Source organism: Daktulosphaira vitifoliae, unplaced genomic scaffold (genome assembly GCF_025091365.1).
Source record: "Daktulosphaira vitifoliae isolate Bord-2020 unplaced genomic scaffold, ASM2509136v1 Scaffold_2, whole genome shotgun sequence".
Taxonomy (NCBI): Eukaryota; Metazoa; Arthropoda; class Insecta; order Hemiptera; family Phylloxeridae; genus Daktulosphaira; species Daktulosphaira vitifoliae.
Window position 1 is genome coordinate 30,554,684 of NW_026099573.1, and position 21,666 is coordinate 30,576,349.

General features: G+C 27.5%; 2 protein-coding genes across 3 annotated transcripts; both read left to right on the forward strand.

Annotated features, from left to right (window-relative positions):
* Positions 1–1,126: 1,126 nt before the first annotated feature.
* On the forward strand, positions 1,127–10,406 carry LOC126898477 (cilia- and flagella-associated protein 61-like). The gene is made up of 11 exons (XM_050672525.1): positions 1,127–1,196; positions 1,537–1,757; positions 3,234–3,428; positions 6,282–6,434; positions 6,506–6,612; positions 7,811–7,947; positions 8,008–8,209; positions 8,314–8,738; positions 9,512–9,712; positions 9,791–9,853; positions 9,927–10,406. Exons 1-11 carry the CDS (start codon positions 1,128–1,130, stop codon positions 10,149–10,151), a joined length of 1,998 nt encoding a protein of 665 aa, XP_050528482.1. The 5' UTR covers position 1,127; the 3' UTR covers positions 10,152–10,406.
* Positions 10,407–13,645: 3,239 nt separating this feature from the next.
* Positions 13,646–17,866, forward strand: LOC126897700 (E3 ubiquitin-protein ligase TRIM31-like). 2 transcript variants are annotated; one of them, XM_050671495.1, is made up of 4 exons: positions 13,646–14,097; positions 14,481–14,569; positions 15,535–15,802; positions 17,561–17,866. In XM_050671495.1, the coding sequence occupies exons 1-3, from the start codon at positions 14,001–14,003 to the stop codon at positions 15,772–15,774; spliced, it is 426 nt and encodes a 141-aa protein (XP_050527452.1). In that variant the 5' UTR covers positions 13,646–14,000; the 3' UTR covers positions 15,775–15,802; positions 17,561–17,866. The 2 variants fall into 2 exon arrangements, with proteins under 2 accessions (XP_050527452.1, XP_050527450.1); XM_050671493.1 differs by having other exon boundaries at positions 13,707–14,097; positions 15,535–15,754.
* Positions 17,867–21,666: the final 3,800 nt, after the last annotated feature.

Sequence of the window (21,666 nt, forward strand, 5' to 3'; positions counted from 1 at the left end):
CATTAGAATTATTTTATCGCATAAGATACCAGACGCTTCTCTCCACTTCAACCACCCGCACTTAATCCTGTGTCTTGCATCCTCATCAAACCACCACTCTTTTGCACAACTGACCCTAAATACTTAAAACTGTCCACCTCTCTAATTACGTCTTCGCCTATTGTCACTGACCTCCTCATTTCACCTACCTTGTGTTCTCCTTTGTCAAATCTAACTATGTAAATGACATATATATTTTAGAAAGTTCCATTAAAACCAAACAATTATTTTTCCATGGACTTTTATGTATTACATCGTTGTTTTATGTATGGGTAAGATAACAAAAAAAATCGTTAGAATGCTTACTAATTTTTGAACAATTATATATTTATAAATGAAGAGAATTTAAATGTATACTTGCTAATGAAGACCATATAAGCACACTTAAAAGTTTAATAAATAATCACCCGAATAATTCGATTATTTTAAATAACTTCTACAAAGCCGTTTTTGATAAATATGAATTCAAAGCTTTTATATTTTATTGCAATGATGAGGCAATTGGCTATTGTATTATTCAGTATGTATTAAATTAAAATATATGAAAAACTTATAATCATTAAAGAGTGTTGTTCCTAAACATGGTATTTCTATTACTTAATTTTTCTAATGCAATAGCGCAATTAGCACGGTAATAGACTATTTGATACTTTAGGGTCTGTTGATGTCAAATTGCACCCTTGTACTAATAAATAAATTTCTTACACATTTTTCATTGATTAAATTGATAATTCTTTCAACGCTAATTAAATTTAAGAAAATTTACGAGTGTAAATCATTAGAAAGAGGAACATTTCTTGCATTATGAAATTACTCATATATTATTTTGACTATTTTAATTTATAATTTGATTCTATGTAATACCAAGTTTAGGAATAAAATTATTTAATTGTGTATTTTAAAATATAATTCAATACATTTAAGAAAATCCCTATTTTAGAATATGTGATGTAATGAATTATTTAAAAGTTAAATATGACGTAGCAAAATATATATATCCTGATCATGCTCGAAATCATATGGCGCTGATCTTAAATATCGGTTTGCAAACAATTTTTACAAAAAAAACCAGACATTTTTTAAGACAAATGATGGAAATGTCAGATTTAAACAGTTTATATTACAAAATTTACTCAAATAATAATTTAATGGAAATGGTAATCTTAATATAAACCTATTGTATAAAGTATGTTCATTATTGAGGAACGTACCTAGCCATTCAGTAACGCGTCTTACCTTAGAGCAAAGATTACGGTAATGATTTTGTTGCACTGGACTAGGTAGGTTTTTCAATATCTCTACATAAATAATAGCAAATATATAAATAATAAGAAAAAACATATTATACTTGCTTATTAAATAATATAAAATATTACAATTAGGGGAGACACATATTTATATATTTAATTAGGAGTGTATAGATTCCCTTACATTTTTTATTTGTTTAATGGCTTCATATTAGTTCAATGGTTAATTAATTGAATTTTTGTATTTCAGCATCAAATAACATACACGCCAATTATTAACGAACTTATCCCAATAAAACCACGATTACAATCTCATTGTTTAAATAATGTTCCAAAAGATAACGAAATATTTTCTCTATACCATATGAATTCTCAGTTAAGTACGGTTGAAAAAGTCTCCGTAGACGCTAAAATTGTTGTGGTTGGTGCTTCTGATGTGGCTTTATCGTTTTTAGAAAATCTAATTTTCAAGTAATCAATATAGTACTTTTAAAAATGATTTGTGTTATATTACTAACACCAACAAAATAATAAAAATAATAATAAAGAAGGTGAAATAAAGAATGGTGTAGAATGTTTAGGGAAATATAAATGATATGTGGAACAGGATTGCTGCTTGTTTAAAGAATTCCACAAAAGAGATTGTCGGTTAGAGTAGGAGGAGTAAAATTTTTTAGAAAAAAAATAGGTGATTGTTAAACGAGAAAGTTTAGTGGATTATAGTGAGTAAAAATGTCAATTTAAGGTAATAAAAAAAGAGATAAATTAGTAAAAAAAAGATGGAAATTAGAAATTTTGTGAAATATAGAAATGATAGGCTGTAAGAATGATAAAAAAGAAAATACAATTGGACTCGTGAAGTGTTAATGAAAAGTGTCAAAAATGTTAGAATGTCTAAATATATTCAGAAAACTGAAAGAATTTTTTAATTAAGTTTTAATGGAAGTGAGTAGAGTAGAGAGTAGAGTAAAAGTTTCATGGTACCTATATTTAAAGGCAAAGGAGACATACAGGACATACATTATAGAACCATAGAGCTTACGAAAATTTTATCAGTATATTATATATGTATGAAGATTTAAGAAAAGATAATAGATGAGAGAATAAGAAGTGAAACATGAGTAAACAAAGCCAATTTGGTTTTTTTGCCTATAATGTCAACTATGGAAATTGCTTTGTGAAAGACAACTAATAGAAAAATACAGAGAGAAAATGAAAAAGCTTTATATGGTGTTTACAGAAGTGTATGACAGAGTGCTGAGGGAGGTTTTAAAGTGGACATTAATGAGAAAAGGAGTCTTAAAAACGTTTTAAATATTTAGGATCATTTGTACAAAAGAATGGTTGTATTAACGAGGATGTAATACATAAGATTAGGTTCCGGTGGATTATGTTTTTTATAGGAATTACCTTATAAAATACCTTACCATATAACATATTTGGTGTTATTATAGTCTAATACCAACTATGCTGTATGGACCAGAGTTTTGGGTAATTGACAAGAAACTAGAGCAGAAATTGAGCGTAGCAGGGATGAGAATTCTTAGATAGATGAGGGGAGCGCGACGAAAAAAGATAGATTAAGAAATGAATAAGTTAGAGAAAACATAGGAGTAGTATCTATCGCTGATAAAATGAGAAAAAATAGTCTTAGGTTGTTTGGTCATACTATGAGTAGAGAGGAAATGATCTTTGAAGGATGAAAATCAAGAAAAAGACCGAAAAAGAAGTGGTTTATTGATTTGAGGGTAATACGGCTGATGTGCGCGTAGATAAAGAGTGAGATGGTGTCAAGTGGAAGTTTAGGATAAGGGTGGCATATCTCAAGTAGTTGGAATAAAGGCGAGAAAGAACAAAAACAAAAAAATTATATATATTACTCAGAGAAGTTTATACAGTATTTTTTTTAGAAGATATTAATTTGTACCTTTATATATTTTTTTAAAGTTCAGCGAATTATTTTTTAATTTTTGAAAACATAACACTTCTGTCAAATCATGGAATGCGATTCAAATATGAACTTAGAGATAATCAAAAATTATTTTTACCGAACATGTCGCACTACAGTTATGATTTAATGTTATCAATGGGATTAAATAATTGGGTGAATGTTGTAACTGGTAAAGCAACTGCAATAAATAGGTAATATTGTAAAACTAAAATTTATAAAAATATTTTAAATTAAAGATTATTTAACATTTATTTTTCAAATAATTATACTAACTTTAATTACTTTCTTCTTCTTCTTCCTCGCCTTAATCGCAACTACTTGGGTTCGGCCACCCTTATCCTAAACTTCCACTTGACACCATCTCCAACATCCTCTATGCTCACATCACCTGTTCTCATATCGTATTCAATAACATATCTTCATCTCTTTTTTGGTTTTCCTATACCTCTTCATTATCAACCGCCCAACACTCTGAACCGAACATCATGGCTGGCCTTATTACAGTCTTGCAGAATTTACCTTTCAGCCTCATTGGAATTGCCCTTGATTAATTTTCTCCTATTGACACTATAGCGTCAACAAACGAAATGCACCACGGCACCTCTCCTTGTATTTCTCTAGTAATTTCATCCATCACTATAGAGAATAAGTAAGGGCTTAAAGCAGAACCTTGGTGCACTCTTACTCTTACCCGAAAACCTTCTGATATTCCTCCTACGCTTTTTACCCTGGTACAAGTGCCATCATACATGTCTTCTATTATATTAATGTACCTTTTCGGGACTCCTTTTCTCATTAATGCCCACTTTAAAACCTCTCTCGGTACTCTGTCATACGCTTTCTCCGAATCTATAAATACCATACACAGCTTTATGTTTTTTTCCCTAAACTTTTCTATTAGTTGTCTCACACAAAATACTGGCTCCATTGTTGACTTACCAGGCATAAATCCAAACTGGTTTTTAGATACTGATGTCTCATTTTTATTCTCTTATCTATTACCTTTTCCCAAATTTTCATACTATGACTCATAAGCTTTATGCCTCTATAATTTCCAAACTCCTGTATGTCACCTTTACCTTTAATTATCGATACTACAATACTATTCTTCCATTCATTTGGAATTTTCCCTTCTAAAAAGATTTTATTATAAAATTCCTTCAACCACCTTATGGCAACACCACCTAATATTTTCCATACTTCTACTGGCACTTCATCTGGTCCTACTGCTTTATTCTTTTTCATTGATGCCATAGCCTCCCATACCTCTTTCTCACTAATTAAATCCACCAGTCCTTCATTCCACAAGATATTCTCTAATGTCTCTTTTGGGTACTCCTCATTCAATAATTTTTCAAAATATTCTTTCCACCTTTTTTTCACATCATCATCACTCAAGAGTGCCTTATTATCAACAATTATACACCTTATATAATGGTAATCTTTAGACCTTTTCTCTCTTATCTTTGCAAGTCTATAGATTTCTATCTCGCCATCCTTTGTTTCTAATCTATCATACAACTCATCATACCTCTTGAACTTCGCCTTACCTACTGCACACTTAGCTCCTTTACACAAGCGTTTATGTACCAATCTTCTCTCCTTTTGCTCTTTTGTCATACTTTGAATTGCTTTTTCTTACTTTCTATGATTTTTTGAACGTCCAATTCTCACCATTATGTTTCCTTGTTTCCTGGCATTCTACTCCTACTCTCATCAACAATCTTCTTTGCGATATTCCTAACACAGCTAGAAAATCTATTTCACACATCATTTATGTCTCCTTCGACATTCCACACTGTCCTCTCTTTTACCGTCTTGACAAACTCTTTCATTTTCCCAATTCAATTTCCAATAACGGGTTAGCGATTTTTCTCCCGTGTTCCTTTAGTTTTTGTATATTTTTTTCCCAGTACACCAAAACTCCATTACCATCAGTCTATGCTGTGTAGTTACACTCTGGCCTGGGATAACTTTACAATCTTTTATTTGCTTCACACAATGTATCTTCCACATAAAATAATCAATCAAATATATGAACTATTACTCCCACACATAAGTTATATAACGACTATCCCTCTTTCTAAAATAATTATTAACCATATCAAGATCATACAATACTGCGAGTTCAGGAATGTTTCTCCAATCTCATTCTTCCCATTAAAATCAGATCCTCAATGTACTCTTTCATATCCTCCTCTCTCATTACCAACATGTCCATTCATATCTCCATCTATCACCGCATCCTCATTGCCAGGTACTCCTTGCATCACCTCATCCATCTCTCACCAAACCTCTTTCTTGTCTATTTCATCACATCCCACTTGTGGTGCATAGGCACTTATTACATTCAACACTTTTTCTTCGAATATCAATTTTACAACCATAATTCTGTCACTTTTCCTAGCTACTTTTACTACTTTACTTTTCATTTCCTCATCCATTATTATCCCTACACCATTCTTTGTACAATTCTTCCCTGAGTATATTATTTTATACCCCTCACCTATTTCCCTTGATTTCTCTCCTTTCCACTTAGTTTCCTGCACACAACAAATGTTAACTTTTCTCCTCTTCAATACTTCTAATACAACTAATTCTCTACTTCTACCAGTTAATGTTCCAACATTTCAAGTACCTATTCTTACTTTGTATCTATCTTTATTTTCCTCCCTCATACACGAGTCCAGCCTAGAGTTAAATGGTGATGTCCTGGTTACATACATGACTGGTAAAACAGCTACCGCACAAGTTTTCAGGCTGGTATCAAACACTTTATTCTTTATGCCTTCTCCGTTTTTAACAACATTCTGAGGTCCCCGTGTACATCCGAGATGGGCTAACTTTATTTACTGTATTTCGTTTAATTACCCTTGTAAACAATAATTTTTAACTTAAAAATGAATTATAGAACTTAAGATGTGTATTTTAGGATTGATAAAGTGTATAGATCCTCGAACGATTACGTCATAATAAAGCTGCTTACAAATATGATTCAGAGACAAATGGCTAATTTAATTGTTCTTATATTTTATTTTTTTTAGGACTGATAAATATATCATTGTAAATAACTCAGATCATTTATATTATGATTATTTATTTCTATTCTGCGGTGAGCAATTTGTGTGTGATTACGTACACGAAGAAAAGGGTATAAGGAGACCTAGTTTCTTGTCACAAGATTCACGACACATTGAGTAATATGTTTATATTGAAATTTTATTAGTTATCATATTAATTAAATTATTAAATTTTGAATTATTTTTAGTTACACAGAATCAGAAGTATTAATAAAAAATTTGTTTGTCTTAAATTCTGACACAGATGTTTTACGCATGAGTATGTGTATGGAAAGATTAAAAAGTAGTAGAAAAGGTAACTTCTAGGGTATACCTTTTAATACTAACTTTGTCACATTATTATATTAGTGATTTGTAGGTGTACGAAATTATTATTTTTAATGAGAATTTTTTTTGTTTAATTACATTTTATTAGGTATCCCACACAATTATAATATGTGACATTCTTAGCGGGTAGGCCGGATATGTCGGGCCTATCCTGGTGTTAGAGCCAGCATTAGACTGGCTACATATGAAATGTTTAATTCTCAAATGATAAAAAAAAGTTATTAAAACGTCTGTATAGTGATTGAGCCATGGTAATATATGTCCAAATTATAATAGTTAAAATCAGTCCTAAACTTTAATCCTGGGCACGCTATTCTATTTGATTATCACAGAATTTTTTTTAAGTCCAGATAACTTTATGGTTATGAAATATTCATTAAAAAAAAATAATATTTTGATTTAAAAAAAATCATTTATTTTTAATAAAAAGAAGAAAATGTCGGCCTAAAGCCCATAACTCGATTAAAAATGTATAGTTTTATACTATTAAATCCGCAGGGGAATCCACAAGGATCACGGGCCAAATAACCCCACGGACAAAATTTTCCCTGCACTTCTGCAAGAAGGGTTAGAGTTCATTGTCCCCTATCTCTGCAAAATATTTAGGGCATGCCTTGCCAATGGTTATCAACCGGAAAGCTGGCGATAATGATCAGATGAATTCAAATCTGATGGGCGAATGTGAATCCTTGTCCACACTAAGATAAAAACTATTTGAATAAACCTTTTCCTGAAAAAGATGATATTTAAAATCTAAAACCCAGAGAGATACTTAATTCACTGGAAAGACAGGACTCTTTGGTCATCTATAGAGGTGACTTTATGGTCCACCCTTATACAATGATTGGTATAATGTATTAACACTTTGGTGATAAAACTTAGGTGGGTAAACCGAATCAAGACAATTCGGTGTGATGTGCGCACAATGGACCAACAGGTCTGAGTTCATGAGTATTATGTTCACCTCGATAATAACTAAAACTAAATCTTTATATTATTAATTATAACATGTTAGGTTTGGCTTTTAAAATAATCAATTAATTTAAATATTCAAAAATATGTCAAAATATTGAAAACTGATAGTTTTATTGAACAAAATATAATTTTAGTAAAAGTAATGGTAATTGTACAATATTAAAAAATATTTGTAAAAATGTATTATTTAGATATAGTAGTATTTGGTAAGTACATTGGATCGTTGTCGGTCATAAATGCATTGTTAGAATCAGATATTAAAGGCTCAAGAATTAATTTTGTGGAAAATGAATCAGTGGAAAATGTTCCATTCATCGAAAGTCCATATGTCAGTTTATTGATGACAGCTAGAAAAATATCCTAGCTAAACATAATTATTTATTTCTAGATAAAAGATGCCGTTTATGACAAGCTAAAACAATTGGATATTAAAGTATACTCTCAATGCACTTTTGTAAAGTGGAAACTAAAGGATAAAAATACTAGAATTTCTAAAATAACGTTTCAAAAAGACAATAAAAATATACGCTTTAAATGTTCTGGATTGTTTTGGTTTGGACTGAGAAAAATAAGTAACATAACAGGAAATGGTAGGTATTAGCGTAAACAAAAATCTAAATTATAATTTTGCGGTGTTCGAGCAACTTTTTTTTAATAAAATATTTCTTATAAATTCATATTATAATAATTTTAGTTTTGATTCGATCTTCAATGAAATTTGATGGTCATCTTGTTGTGAACAATTCATTTGAGACTAATGATGAATACATTTTTGCTGCGGGGCCAGTGGCAAAGTTCAATCCAGCTTATCGCTTTGATGATGTTTTAAGTCACATACATTTTAGTAGCATCGAAATTGGCACAAGGGTCGCAAATAAGGTTGGAAATCTTTTTGGTATATTTGAAGATAGTTATGACAATACTGACATGGTTCAGCCATTATTTGTGCAATGTCAACTACCGGGCAAATATAACTACTTACATTGTATGACTCCAGGATTTAAGTTTATGGATATAAATACTAAAATTATCAAAACAGGCAACAAAGATGTGGGATATTTTGAAATGGTCGTGGATCAAGCCGACTTTGTTCGGGTGATTTCATGCTATTCTAATAATGTAAGTTGAGTTTAAAAATTTTAATTTGCCATTTTATTGAGATTATTTGTGTAAATGATCAGTTTCACATCCTTCTATTTCTCGAACTTGACATGCTACAGAGGTTGGTGACCCTTATTCACATGTTAGAGATTCAATGATTGTTCTTGGCTAGGCCAATAACAAACGGGATAGGAATTATGGTTGGCTTGAACAAGAAACGAGACACCACTAATGAAAAAATCATAAGAAAAATATCATTGGCACCCTAGGGATCAAACTCGGTATTCCGTGTGCCGAAACATACGTTTCTACCCATTAGGCCAGGCAGATGTTATCATTAGTAGAATGTTAAATTATAACATAAGTATAGAGCCAGATTAAGATTTCTTGAAGCTAATAAACTATAAATTTGTTGCTTATTATGAATAGGTTTGGAGGTAAAGTCGCCGCCTCAAGTACCTGTATAAAACTTATTATTTTGTCGTTGTCTTTGGCTAGGTTCTTCTTTAAAAAAAACAGTAAAATTTTGACCTTAGTTCTTACCCTTAATTTGATAAATGGAGGCCTCGAGCTTGTGAAGAAAATGAAACAATTAGTTTTCGTAAATTTTAATAACGGAATCTTGACTGTAGTTTAAATTATCTTAATGGTAATACGATTTACCATAGTTGTATTAAATTATTTTTATATTTATGTATGAAATATTTCCTTTTTTTTTTTTAATTTTAGTTTTGAATGAGTAATTTTTGTTATAAACACATATTAATTAAATTTATACCATTAATTTTTAGGAATTTCCTTACTTAAATATTATTAAGCTTTGTGGAAAACATCTTTCACTATTCGATATTTCAAAGGAGCGCTTAGAAAAAAATTCTATTACATGTTTTTTTAAATATTTTGACGAGCCGTGGGCTCGAGGTATTTATTTGGATAAATTTGGAGATCTTTTAAATGACCTTGCTCACCATAGAATCAATAAACACTACAAGGTTTTATTTCTGATTTTATACGTACATTAAACGTATTCTATTAAACGTATTAATCCTCAGTTATAATAATTTTTACAGAAAACTGCAAACATTTTTTATGAAAATATCGATAAACTTATACTAAAACACAATTCAAAAACTGTATGTTGAATTATAATTTTCTTTAAAAATAATGTAATATCAGATTTATATTAATTAACATAAATAAATTTAGGTATCTACTTTACCAACATATACAGAGCTCGAGGATGAGTTCAAAGATAAATTTTTGAAAATCATAGAAAATTCCTTATTAAAATTTGTTGAGAATCACTTAGACGAACTTCCAGAATATGCTCACCCTTTGACTATTTCAAAATTTGTTGATAAGGAGAATATGAGCGATTTCTGGAATAAAGTTCTGTATGAAAACGACTGTGAACCTGGTTTATCAAATTGATAACTATAATACTAATGTTAATTACATATTACTAATCTATCAAAGTATATTAGTTGACTATCATTTATTAAATGATATTGGTTACATGTATAGATTCAGACTAGGCTTAAATTTTGTTTGGTCTGACCCAATCAAAGCCCAAGAGAATAAATTCATTATAACTTATAATTAAAATTTTGTAATTAAAAAAAAAAAAAATGTTTATTAAAAATATTATTTTGAAAATTTTAATTGTATATAAACCATTTCTGTGGATATCCCCCAAGGAAACAAAGAGTGGCAATTGCCTATCTCTTTGCTTTTTGCTTAATCAACTATCATTATTAATTTGTACTAAAAAATCCACAAAATAGAAATATTCTAATAAAAAGATTTTTATACTTTAATAGTAAGTTAATAAAAATGCATTAGTACTGCTAAGTATAAGATTAACTTTAAACTAATATTTTATAAAATATTCCAAATAAACCAGATATCTAGAGCAAGTGTCCTGTCTTACCTCTGGCTCCTCAAAACCGGCAGAAATTATTCGATAGTGTTATTTCATAAATAACAACTGATTAACTGAAATTTAGTAAAATATATTGTACCCACGTCATCATTCTTAGAGAATTACTTTTTTTCAAAGTAACAAAAATTACCTTTATGGAACTTAAACATTTTTAAATTTAATACGGTGATATTAGTTTAAATTACTTTTACGCTACATCTAAAAAAATCTTGTTTTTTCTTTAATAAAATTATTATTCAAATGGAAAAAAATCATTTGATGTAATCTGACGGTATTTAAAAAAAAAAGATGTAAAAATTGTTATTTATTAATAAACAGTATATATATTTGTCAAAACATATTATTTTCTAACTTTTCAACCAAATTATCATTATGTTTTAATCTTCATGTATTTCATATTTGGTGCTGCTCAAGGAGTAGATTCATACAAAATATTGTTATCAACCACTTAAGAGACTCGGGGTTGGGTATAAAGTGTAGCCATCAATTCCCTGTCCGTTGGCATATATCTTCCTGTTTCCGAGATTATAACAATTGAAGGTGCTGAAAAAAATATAATAATAATGTCATCATTTATTGGTGGCACAAAAATTATTTTGATGAGTTATTTTCCTTGCTCTTTGCCTTAAAATAACGAAAAATAATTATTAAAAAAGTGGTTGCTTAGCTAATACAGTTAGTTAATACAGGTGATGTACACTTCCTGAATAGGAGTTTATGTGGCACCGATTCTAAGTTAAGCTTTTGTAATTAGCCAACTAAATTTAACTAATTTAATAAGAGCTTATATGTCTACATTATTATTTAAACAATAGATACATAAAAAAAAGTCTTTGCTTAGAATAATTTATTTTGCAGTTTTAGCTTCGATGCGAAGCTGAGAAGGTATTGGTTTTACTATGATGTGTTTTTTTTTTGTGTATGTTACCACTTTTTCTCAGCTTTCATCGAACCGATTTCTTTCAATGATACGTCAAAAGATCACAAATCGTATCTAGTCAAAGAAATTACCCTTAAAAATTGAAAAAATTTCCCTCGTTCCCCGCAAATAAAGGAAATCTCCAAAAAAATTACAAATTTAAAAATCGCTAATCTTCGAAATTTTTTCAATTTTTTTTACTAAAAATTGCCATAACTTTTTTAAAAATAACCAAATCAATATAATTTTTTTTTATATGGATGCATGATATCATTATCTTTCATTTGATATATTTTTTTTTTATAAATCTGACTTTTTACCAGCCTACAGGGGGGGGATTCAAAATGTCAACTTTTTCACAAAAAATTTACTTTTTCAACTTAACTTTTGAAAGTTCCGGAAAGTCTGACACTTTTATATATATTTTAAATTAAAGCTAATGTAATATACTTTATTATGGAAAAAAAAAATTTCGGACTTTATTTTGTCTTCATGGTGAAAATGACTACCGAATGCTATTTTTGTATGAAAATACTCGATTTTATTTTTTACATTTTACATCAAAACAATTTTTATGAGAAATAATATTTATTATTCGACATACTTTATCTTAATCAGAATATAAATAAGGAAATAGCAGATCTTGTAGCTTTTGGAATAATCCACCAATTTTTTAATATTAAACTCTATCTAAAGATTTGCATCGAAGCGTTTTTTATGATAGTGATTTTAATCACTGTCAGATATCATTATACTTGATCCACCTATGCCACGTCACCACTATGCCGCCACCCACTCGTGCTGGGTTTTTAACTTTATAATGCTATAACTTATTGAAAAGTGTATGGATCAACACAATTTTTTTATGAGACACAATATTTTTTAATAATCCCTTTTTCATTCGAAATACTTTATTTTAATCAGAATATTAATAAGGAACTAGCAGATCATGTAGCTTTTGGAATAATCCACAAATTTTTTAAAATTAAATACTATCTAATGATATGCATCGAAGCGTTTTTTATGATAGTGATTTTAATCACTGTCAGATATCATTATACTTGATCCACCTATGCTACATCACCACTGTGCCGCGACCCCCTTTGCTGGATTTTTTTTACATTAAATTATACTCAAGCTACATAGAATTAAAACTTATAAATCAAGTTAAAAACTCTTGATATACTTATGATTTTAGAAGCTAATTACCGTTTATGTATTTATTTAAAAAATGAATTTTAAAAATATTACTCTTATAAATTTACAGTGGAGGCTTTAGCTGGCCAAAATTATAATTAATCAAAATGTTAACTATTGAAGAATAAAAAATATTAAAATATGTTTTTTATGTCGCTTAATTCAAATTATATTTGGACTACTTTTTGTTATAGATCATTTTGATTACCACCTAGTACTTTTGTATAAATGTTCATATTAATATTCAATTTAAACGGTAGTTTAATTTTCTACATTTGATCTGCTAAAACTAATATTTTATTTAAAAAACATCAAATTTAATTAGTGAAGTTTGGGAGCATATTTTTATTACATCAAATTAAAATATACATATATTTACATGTATATATTTAGGTTTATGTATAAATAAAAACAAACGAGTAGATTACAAATATTTGCCACTTCATTTAAGGTGATATTATGGGTTAATTACTCAGTTCTTTAAGATCTAAATTTTGCGAGTATATCAACTCAAATTATTAGACTAAAATTAAAATTATCTCTTCTAAAATAAACATTAGCTCATCTATTTAATAAAAGTTTAACTTCTTTTTTGAATATTAAAATACTCGCGATATGTTGTAATTTACAAACATAAATGGAATACTATACAAAACTGATAATCAAATCTTATTAATCAAGCTTATGACCGTGACACGGATTTAGACTTTATTATTGTTGCTATATTTATTATCACCCTAGTACCCATCAATGAATATTCAAAATATTTTCACTTTTATCGATGATAATTTTTTTTTTTGCCTTTTGTCCAGTTAGAACTAGTATTTCTCCTTCTGTGGAAGGATTTATCGAAGTTTTTGTACGTAAATAGCTACATAGTGATACTATTATCTTAATAAATTTTATTAAAATAATAAATTATTATAATGCATAATAATAGAATTTTAATAACGTTTGGTCGTTATCATTTACCTTGCACCCGGTAGTATCATTAGACGTTAATCGATTTCTTACATTTTGGGAAATCCGTTAATACGTGATCATCAACCTGATACCAACCATCTATTAATTAAGTATTGAGCCTACAAAGATTTTACAATCAACAATTGTACAAATAAAAATATAATAATCTGATGATACATAGAAAAAAATATTTACACATTCACCAATTCCAAAAATCGTATGTTTGAATATAAGCTCATTGTGCTGTGATTCAAAGAAAATGTCTGATCGTTACACTATTTCATTACCAATGGGAAGACGCATAGGACGGCAAAATTTTTCATCTTACCATATGGAACATTTAAGATCTTTAAAAGGTTAGTCAATGCAATATATAAATTTAATTTAAATTATCCATTTTTTACTTAGTAGAATGAATAAAAAATTTTATTTAAGTAAATGACAAATATAGTATTTTGTTTTTATTCATTTTGCTGATTTTTTATGACTATTAAAAGAATTAATATATACTAGAATTATTTCCAAAATGCATTGATACATTTAATTTGTACGTAAAGAAGGAAAAATTTGTCTGATATAACAAAAAAATACCTTGTTGAGGTTAAATTTTATTCTTCCTTTAAACATTTTTTTTTTTTAAATTTAGGATAGTCAATTTTAAGTTAAGGTTGGCAAAGTTCTTCTTTTATCCTCATTTAATTACGCAAATGATTATATATGGTTCTATGTTATTTTATAGTTCCTATAACAAAAAGTGAAAAGAACATTTTTAAGAAAATTTTAGAAGATGAATTAAGTTGTTCGATTTGCTTAGAAGTATTAAAAAAGGTAATATTTTGTTTTAATTTTTTAACTTAGATTTTTCTGTTTTTAATTAAAATTGTATATAAATATATATTAGCCCAAGAGATCTGAATAAATTTCTAAATTATTAACTTATATTTTGTAAAGTTTCTAAACTAGACAAAATCTATACAAATATATGTCTTTAAGTATGAAATTTTTTTTTGTTACATAACTATTTTTACTCTAGTGTTTTAATATAAACTTTTATTTTAGCTTAAGTATTTCGAATAACATTAAAAAAATGTAAAGAAATAAATAACCATGTCAATAATAAAAATAATTAATTATGAATGTTTAGTGCTGGAGATTCAAAAACATTATTTTCAACTACACATACTTTTTTGTTTTATGAATATAATTTTGAGTTTTAAATTTTTAAAAATTAAAATAAAAAAATTTAATTAGACCTATATAATTTAAACTTTATGAATATATAAATGATATACACAAAAAAAAAATGAGTCGCTTTTTTCAAAATTTAAATTTTGGTAACAAAAATCTTAATTTATTAGCTGAAAATCAAAGTTGTTGAAAATTGTAATTTACTGGTAAATAACCAAGTAAATAAAAAACAATGATGATTAAATAGAGATAAATGTTATTAGTTAATATAGATATTAAAATTATAATTATGATTAAATACTAACTAGATATAAGATAAAGTTTAATTTGACAAACAATATTTCAAGAAATATTTGTAAGAACCTTATATGTCTGGTTCTTTTCCTGTTAAAAATAACTTGTTTTTTTTCCTAAAAATATAATAATGAAAACATAATTTAATTTTGCTTACTACATATAAAATCTTCACATTTAACCTTATTTGAAATTTTTTGTTTGTTAAAAAATAACTTTTAGTGTTTTAAAGTTCAAAAGGTATAGTATATACTTTAATTTCATCATAATTTAAATATTTTTAATTTTTATCATTTAAATTATATTTACAGCCATCTATATTAGAATGTGGTCATTTATTTTGCAAGACTTGCATAGAAAAGTGTATATCTAGTTCTCATTTAAATTGTCCTATCTGCAGAAAATTATCTGTTTTAAACTCATCATTTTATTCTCAGCGACTAGAAGAATTAATAAGTATTTTGCAATCAAGTATAAGTCAAAATTCTGATGAGAAGAGAAACACAAATAATCCAACATCATTTAATTCAGGTTATTCTATAAGTCATTGATAAGTATCACATCACAAATACTTTATAGGTATTACTTAGTAAATTTCCTTACTAATAGAGTAATTATATCCAAATATAAGCGATTTGACTGTTACATGAAATAAATATCAATTTATAGCCAAAGGAAATCAATTCTTTATGGATTATACAAGTTTTTATGAAGGCAACAACTAATTTCAATCCAATAATATTTATCAATGTTTTACAATAAAATTAGTGTTTATTTAAGCACATGAAATTTTCATTTTTACCCACCACCAATAATTAATGTGTGAAGATTGTGTTACTTCTGTTCTTTCTTTGATGAGGGGTTGCTATAGGAAAACCAATAATCATAAATATGCAATATAAGGAAATGTATCAGAAATATTCCAGTCAAAAAATTATCCCGGTGGATAGGGAATAAGAATATATCTGCCAGTCATAGAAAGTGACTAATGAGATCATATTGAAACATTAACTAGTAGAAGTATTGAAGAAAAAAGTTAACATTTTTGTGTGCAGGCAACTCAGTAAAATAGAGAGAAAGCAAAAAAAATAAGTGACTGTTATAAAATATACTTAAGCAAGGCTATTACAAAGAATAGTGTAGGGATGATAAAAAAAGTAAAGTAGTAAAAGTAGTTAAGAAAAGTGACAGAATTACAGTCGTAAAATTAATTTTTGAGGAAAAAATGTTGAATGTAATAAGTGCCTATACACCATAAGTAGGATGAAATAAACAAAAAGTGTTTTGGAGAGAGATGAATGAGGTGATTCAAGAAATACCTGGTAATGAGGGTGTGATGATACGTAGACATATGAATGGACATGTTGGCAATGAGAGGGAAGGATATGAAAGAGTACATTGAGGGTCTGATTTTAATGGGAAGAATGAGGTTGGAGAAACATTCCTGAACTCGCAGTATTGTATAATCTTGCTGTAGTTATTAATTATTTTAGAAAAAGGGATAAACGTTATATAACTTATGTGTGGGAGTAATAGTTCATATATTTGATTGATTATTTTATGTGGAAGATACATTGTGTGAAGCGAATAAAAGATTGTAAAGTTATCCCAGGCCAGAGTGTAACTACACAGTATAGACTGATAGTATTTTTTTAGTAGTGAATTTCTAGTATTTTTTGCACAAATATAAAAATCCAGTTAAAAAAAAATTTAATGATGAATCTGTAATTTTATTTTTCATATTTTGGTACTTATTGCATACTTATGCATGTTTAATACTTTTTACTTATGTAAGTATATTAGATAACAAATTTCCCCTCTAAAAAATATTTTTATTAAACCATCCAAATTTTATTTTATTTAAGAAGAGGTTAATTTTAATGTTTGAGGGTATAAGCATTTCCAAACTCCACAATTTGTGTCTATGTAAACATGTTTATTTTTATATATTTTACTATTTCAATTTTGTCATCTTAAATAACCAAAAATTAAAAAAATCTGCCCTAATCATTAACTGTTTCGGGATATTAATAAACAAAATTGTAATATAAATAAAATATAAAAACCGAGGTTATTATTATAATGGTATTATATAAATTAATAATTGTGTTAATAGAACTATAATTATTAGTTCATATCACAAACTATTATAAATAAATAAATAAATGGTTTTTGTATTGATAAATGCAATTTCATAATATTGATTCATATTGATCTGTTCGTAGAGTCAATAACTCAAAATAATAAAAATTATGTTATAAATACAAAAATACATTTATATTATATGATTTGTTCAATTATTCTAATTGATAAATAGTTTCATTATTTCACTTACAGGTACTCAAAGTTTGACTTCAGTGAATCGTAGACCACAATCAGCACAATCTCAGAGATTTATTACAAATAGACCTCCTTGGAGATTTTAATAAAATTTACTGTTTAATATTTACAATTAACATAGCCACAGTGATTTATATTGTATATATATATATATTCTTATTATATTTATAGAATCATACAAATTTATAATTTTTTACAATTTAACATTGTCGAATAACTATATTTTATATCTAAATGTTTATAACTTTTTTGTACAAATAAAGTAATTATGAATTTATTAATAAAATAATTATATATATTATAGTTAATTAGTTATAATATACTACACATGCTTATAATATAAGTATGTTAAAAATCAATAGTAGTCATATTGTTCAATTTATTACAATAGTAATAATATTATATATTACATTTTTTGTAATTATTGTTACAGTTGCATTATAAATTGTAAAAATGACATTTTATATTCAAATGTAAAATTTAAAAAATCCTTTTAACATTCTAATATCTTACAAAAGCTGTTACAGTATAAATATATAAAATAAACAATTTTTCTGTGTTTTTGACCAAATTTTAATAAAAATAATTTCTATTAAATAACCTATACATATTCTATCTAAATAGTGTATTAATCAAATTTAAATTAAAGAGTATAGAAATTAAAATTGAATCATTAGTTTAATAATAGAACAATTATTTTTTGCAAAAATTGTTTATAGCATGATTTAAAATTTTTGAAATTGATGTGTAAAATTTAGCCCTTAATGTATACCAATAATAAAGGTTTAATACTTATACCTATAAGTATTAAACCTTTTTTTTTTTTAATTATATAGGGACTCCAATTAAAATAGTTGGTAATATATTTAATAAAAAAAAAATGTTATCTCTCACATTTTGTAATTATCACTTAAATATTGTAATATTACCAAAATAAGTAATTATGAATTTAAATTTCATATTTATAAAGAATATATTATAAGTGAACTTTCCATATAGTATAGATGATTAATTTATAATAAATATTCAATCTTACAATACTTAAAATTTTAGAGCTTTGATTAAAAAATTTTAAAAAGATTTTTTATATGTTGATAGAATCTGTTGCAGGTTCTCGAGCCATAAACGCATCAAGTCTCAATGGGTGTCAAAATCGCTCAATTTTTTAAAAAAAAAGCATCGCGTTGATGTGTGTGAAACTTTATTGTCTGACTATCAGAACCACTTAAAGTGCTCATTACTGGAGACGAAACTTGGATTTACGCATACGACCCTGAAACCAACAACCAATCCAACGAATATCGTGCAAAAGGTGAAGCAAGACCGAAAAGACCACGGCAAAGTCGATCGTAAATCAAGGTCATGTTGACAGTTTTTTTTTTATTATCGTGGTGTGGTGCACTATGAACTCCTACCGCCGGGCCAAACTGTTAACAAAGTGTATTATTTGAGTGTTATGCGTCGTTTGCGTGAAGCTATTCGTTTGAAACGGCCGGAATAATGGGCGAACAAATTTTGGTTCCTTCATCACGATAATGCGCCATCTCATACTGCATTGGTTCTTCGTGACTTTTTTGCCAAAAACTCGACTCGTGTCGTTCCGCAACCACCGTATTCGTCTGATTTGTCTCCGTGCGACTTTTGGCTATTCAACAAATTAAAAAAGCCGCTGCGGGGACACCGTTTTGACACGATTGATGAGATAAAAACCGAATCAAAGGTCTTGAAGGCAATATCGGAAATGGACTATTTTAATTGTTTCAAAGACTGGAAAAAGCGTTTTAAAAGTGCATTTTGTCGGGCGGGGATTACTTTGAAGGGGATGAAATTGGTTTGATAGAATAAATAAAGAATTTTGATTTTATATACAAATTCACATTACTTTTTGATCTCAGTAGTATTTTCGTACTATCTCTTCTCCCTACCACTATGTATTCGGTTTTGCCTTTGTTTATTTGTAAGCCAACCTTTTTCGATGTTTCCTCCAAAGGCCGAATAGTGTTCTTAGGCCTTCGTGTGATGTATCCATTAAGACCAAATCGTCTGCATATGCCAATAATGCTATGGAAGAATCTTGTAGTGACACCCCCTCCTGGGGTCCGATATTAGTTTCTCTTATAACTTTTTCATATATTAGATTAAATAAAACATGTGACATAGAGTCACCTGTCTTATGCCTGATTTTACTATTATTAGATCGGGTTTTACTCACTATTTCTTACATCTAAAACATTTTTATGAAAAAATAAAATTTATTGTTTATATTTCATATAATTATATTATTTTTTTTAGGAGAGACAGTAAAGATTGTATTTTATTTATGATAAATATATTTATTTTTAATTGTAATATATTAATTATAAAAATAATCTTATTTTTTGAACTTTTTAAGTTGTGTAAACACAGTATTTTTTATTCCATGATTGTTAAATTTAAATTTTAAAAGTTTATTACCAGTTAAATAGATTTATAACCTAATTAGATATCAACTGAATAGGGTAGAAGTTACATTCGTTCAGTAAATTTGCATTTAGTTATCATTATCATGCATAGTTTTATGCATGTTCATTTATTATTATTTTTAAATGTTTTTTCTTAGGATTTTTTTCTGAAAATATTTAATTAAATATTTTATTTCCGTGCTACAATTTCATTATATGTGATAAAAAAACGTCATTTAAACAGGAAACAATGCCTATTGATATTTTGAAATGTTTAAGTGAATAGGATCTACAGTAAATAAAGTACTTTAGGAAAAACAATTTACTTTTAAACCAATTTAAACAATAAAAATAATATTCATAAAAAACCTGCTAATATCTAAGGACAAAAAAATTGACAAAATTAACCACAAACTAGATAAATTAAAAACTATTAGCTGATAAATATACAATTTTAAATTTAACATATGATATTCAAGGTACTTATAAAATCTTTGACTTAAATTTAATATAAATACTAAAAACAACATGATAACAAGAATATGCTAAAAGTAACACATAATGTAACTTTTATGGTAAGTCGAAACTTTGAAGTCGTTTACCTCCAATAGAAAATTTTCGAGATACAAGACTCTTAGACTTGTATTGCAATAATAAGAAATCATGCTGATATTAAAATATCAAAATTTTTCAAATTGTATACTCTAAAATCCTTAATGAAATCAACAAATTTTTTATAATTAGTTTTTACAGCGGTAAATGCATCTTGTTTTCAGTTCCGAAATTCACTGAGAGAAACCACTACACTCAACTTTTATCTAAGTATGCATGATAGTACATTTGTATCCTAGTATATATGATGACACTTATATCAGAGTAAAAGAAGTGCGGATGGAGTAACAGAAGGTTTTGGGTAAAGGTAGGAATGCAACAAAGTTCACCATTCATCCCTTACTTATTTTCTATAGTGATGGATGATATTAATAAAGAAATACAAGGAAATGTACCATTATGCATGTTGTTCGTTGACGATAGAGTGTTAATAGGAAAAAATAGGATGCAAGTTAACCAAAGACTAGAGATGTGTAGATCGAATCTTAGAGGAAATGGATTAATAATAAGTAAGAAAAATATTGAGTATATAGAGTACGAGTTTAACAAAGGAGAACACGAAGTAGGTGAAATGAGGAAATCAGTGAAAATAAACGAAGACATGATCAGAGAGGTGGAAATTGTGTAAACTATATTTATAAAGTCAAATATTTAATGTTAAATACATAAAATATATTACATGTAAAGTTTATATTCTATTTAAAATACAGTTGTCCTATTTTTCTTTATAACTACAAATTGAATAAAGAAACGTAAATTAGGTTATGTTACGTGAGAAATAATTTTTTTGTTCATTACATCAGCTATAATAATAAAAGCATATTATAATCAGACATAATAGTTGTAGTACTAATAGAAAAAGTTTTTGTTAAAAGTTATTTAATGATCATAAATAGAGGTTAGATGTATTTAACATTATAAGGAATAATTTTATTAGCCATTGGAAAACAACAATAAAACTGGTCTAGGATTTTAAAATATATTAGCATTTTAATAACATGATAGGAGAAGTATTGCGGTCCATTAATGCCTAAAAATAAAAATAAACCC